Source organism: Vulpes lagopus, chromosome 4 (genome assembly GCF_018345385.1).
Source record: "Vulpes lagopus strain Blue_001 chromosome 4, ASM1834538v1, whole genome shotgun sequence".
Classification (NCBI taxonomy): Eukaryota; Metazoa; Chordata; class Mammalia; order Carnivora; family Canidae; genus Vulpes; species Vulpes lagopus.
This window is the reverse complement of record NC_054827.1, coordinates 91425791-91427573: the sequence shown is the minus strand read 5'-3', so window position 1 is coordinate 91427573 and position 1783 is coordinate 91425791. Positions and strand designations below refer to the sequence as shown.

Here is a 1783-nt window from a genome sequence, read left to right as displayed (position 1 = left end):
AAGGATGGGGGGGGGCTGAAAACTGACATAACTGCCTCCAGGATAAAGACAAATAAAATCTGTACAAAAGGCAATATTGCTGAGAAACTGTAAATCAGACATATGATTTATGTTTTGTTTTGTGTTTACATGACATCTTTAGAAATATGCTTTCTAGTTAAAAGCACAAGATCCATACTAAACCTTTCCCATAGACGTCTCTATGCTAACAAATTAAATTAACTAAAAGAAGAAAGTGCATGTGAGCAGGCTTGCCAGAATGTCCTCCTTCAGGTTCAAGTACTAGCTTCTTATGACACTTCTTTCTCCAGGCAAAATCCCTCCTGGTGCAAGGCAGTGATGAGAAATCATACAGCAGTAACAACATTCATCCTGCTAGGATTGACAGATGACCCAAAAATACAAGTTCTGCTCTTTGTATTTTTGTTTCTCACCTACATGTTGAGTGTAACTGGAAACCTCATCATTATCACCCTCACACTGGTGGACTCCCATCTTAAAACTCCTATGTATTTTTTCCTCCGAAATTTCTCTTTCTTAGAAGTCTCATTCACCACTGTCTGTATTCCCAGATTCCTGTATACTATGACCACTGGAGATAATACTGTTTCCTATAATGCTTGTGCCACCCAGTTATTCTTTGTTGTCCTCTTTGGAGCAACAGAATTTTTTCTCCTTGCCGCCATGTCCTATGACCGCTATGTGGCCATTTGCAAGCCCCTGCATTATACAACTATCATGAACAACAGAGTCTGCACTACCCTCGTTCTCTGCTGTTGGTTTGCTGGCCTGTTAATCATCCTCCCGCCTCTTGGCCTGGGCCTCCAGCTGGAATTCTGTGACTCAAATGTTATTGATCATTTTGGCTGTGATGCATCTCCAATTTTACAGATAACCTGCTCAGACACAGTCTTAATAGAGAGAATTGTTCTGAGTTTTGCCGTACTGACACTCATTATTACCTTAGTGTGTGTAGTCCTCTCCTATACGTACATCATTAAGACCATTCTAAGATTCCCTTCTGCCCAACAAAGGAAAAAGGCCTTTTCCACCTGCTCTTCCCATATGATTGTGGTTTCCATCACTTATGGCAGCTGCATCTTCATCTACATCAAACCTTCAGCAAAGGAAGGAGTAGCTATTAATAAAGTAGTGTCTGTGCTCACTACTTCAGTTGCTCCTTTGTTTAACCCATTCATTTATACACTTCGAAACAAACAAGTGAAAGATGCCTTCAAAGACACAGTAAAATGGATTGTATTTCTCACAAAGAAGTAAGAGACTATTGATTTTTTTGAGGCTAGGTTAATTTTAAATCTGAATAACCCATCCATGAATTTGCCAAATAAATGGTTAACGAATATTTCCACAAAAACGTTTCCACTGCCCATTCCGGAAATTTTTTGAGTGTACTATATCATGAAATATGATATGACTACAGAATTGAAAGAATAGTTTTCCGAGTACTGAATGTGTTCTACTGTCATTGCTTGATGGTGTTTAAACATAGACTCAAGGAGAACAAGACTAAATTTAGGGGCAGCACAACTAAGTCCTACTTAGATAACTTCTTCAATATCCAGACTTACATTATCCCTTAATTTAAGAAGAATGTTAGTGAGGGATGGGCAAAATAGGTGAAAGAGGCCAAGTGTATGGTGGTGGATGGTAACTAGATTTGTGGTGGTAATCCCTTTGTAATGTATACAGATGTCAATCTTAATGCTGTATACCTGAAACATATAATGATATATACCAATTTACCTCAATTTCTAAAAAAGAA

At 38.4% G+C, this 1783-nt stretch overlaps 1 protein-coding gene across 1 annotated transcript; it reads left to right on the top strand.

Annotated features, from left to right (window-relative positions):
* Window positions 1–339: 339 nt before the first annotated feature.
* Window positions 340–1278, top strand: LOC121490048 (olfactory receptor 6C2-like). Its single transcript, XM_041753627.1, has one exon. The coding sequence runs from the start codon at window positions 340–342 to the stop codon at window positions 1276–1278; it is 939 nt and encodes a 312-aa protein (XP_041609561.1).
* Window positions 1279–1783: the final 505 nt, after the last annotated feature.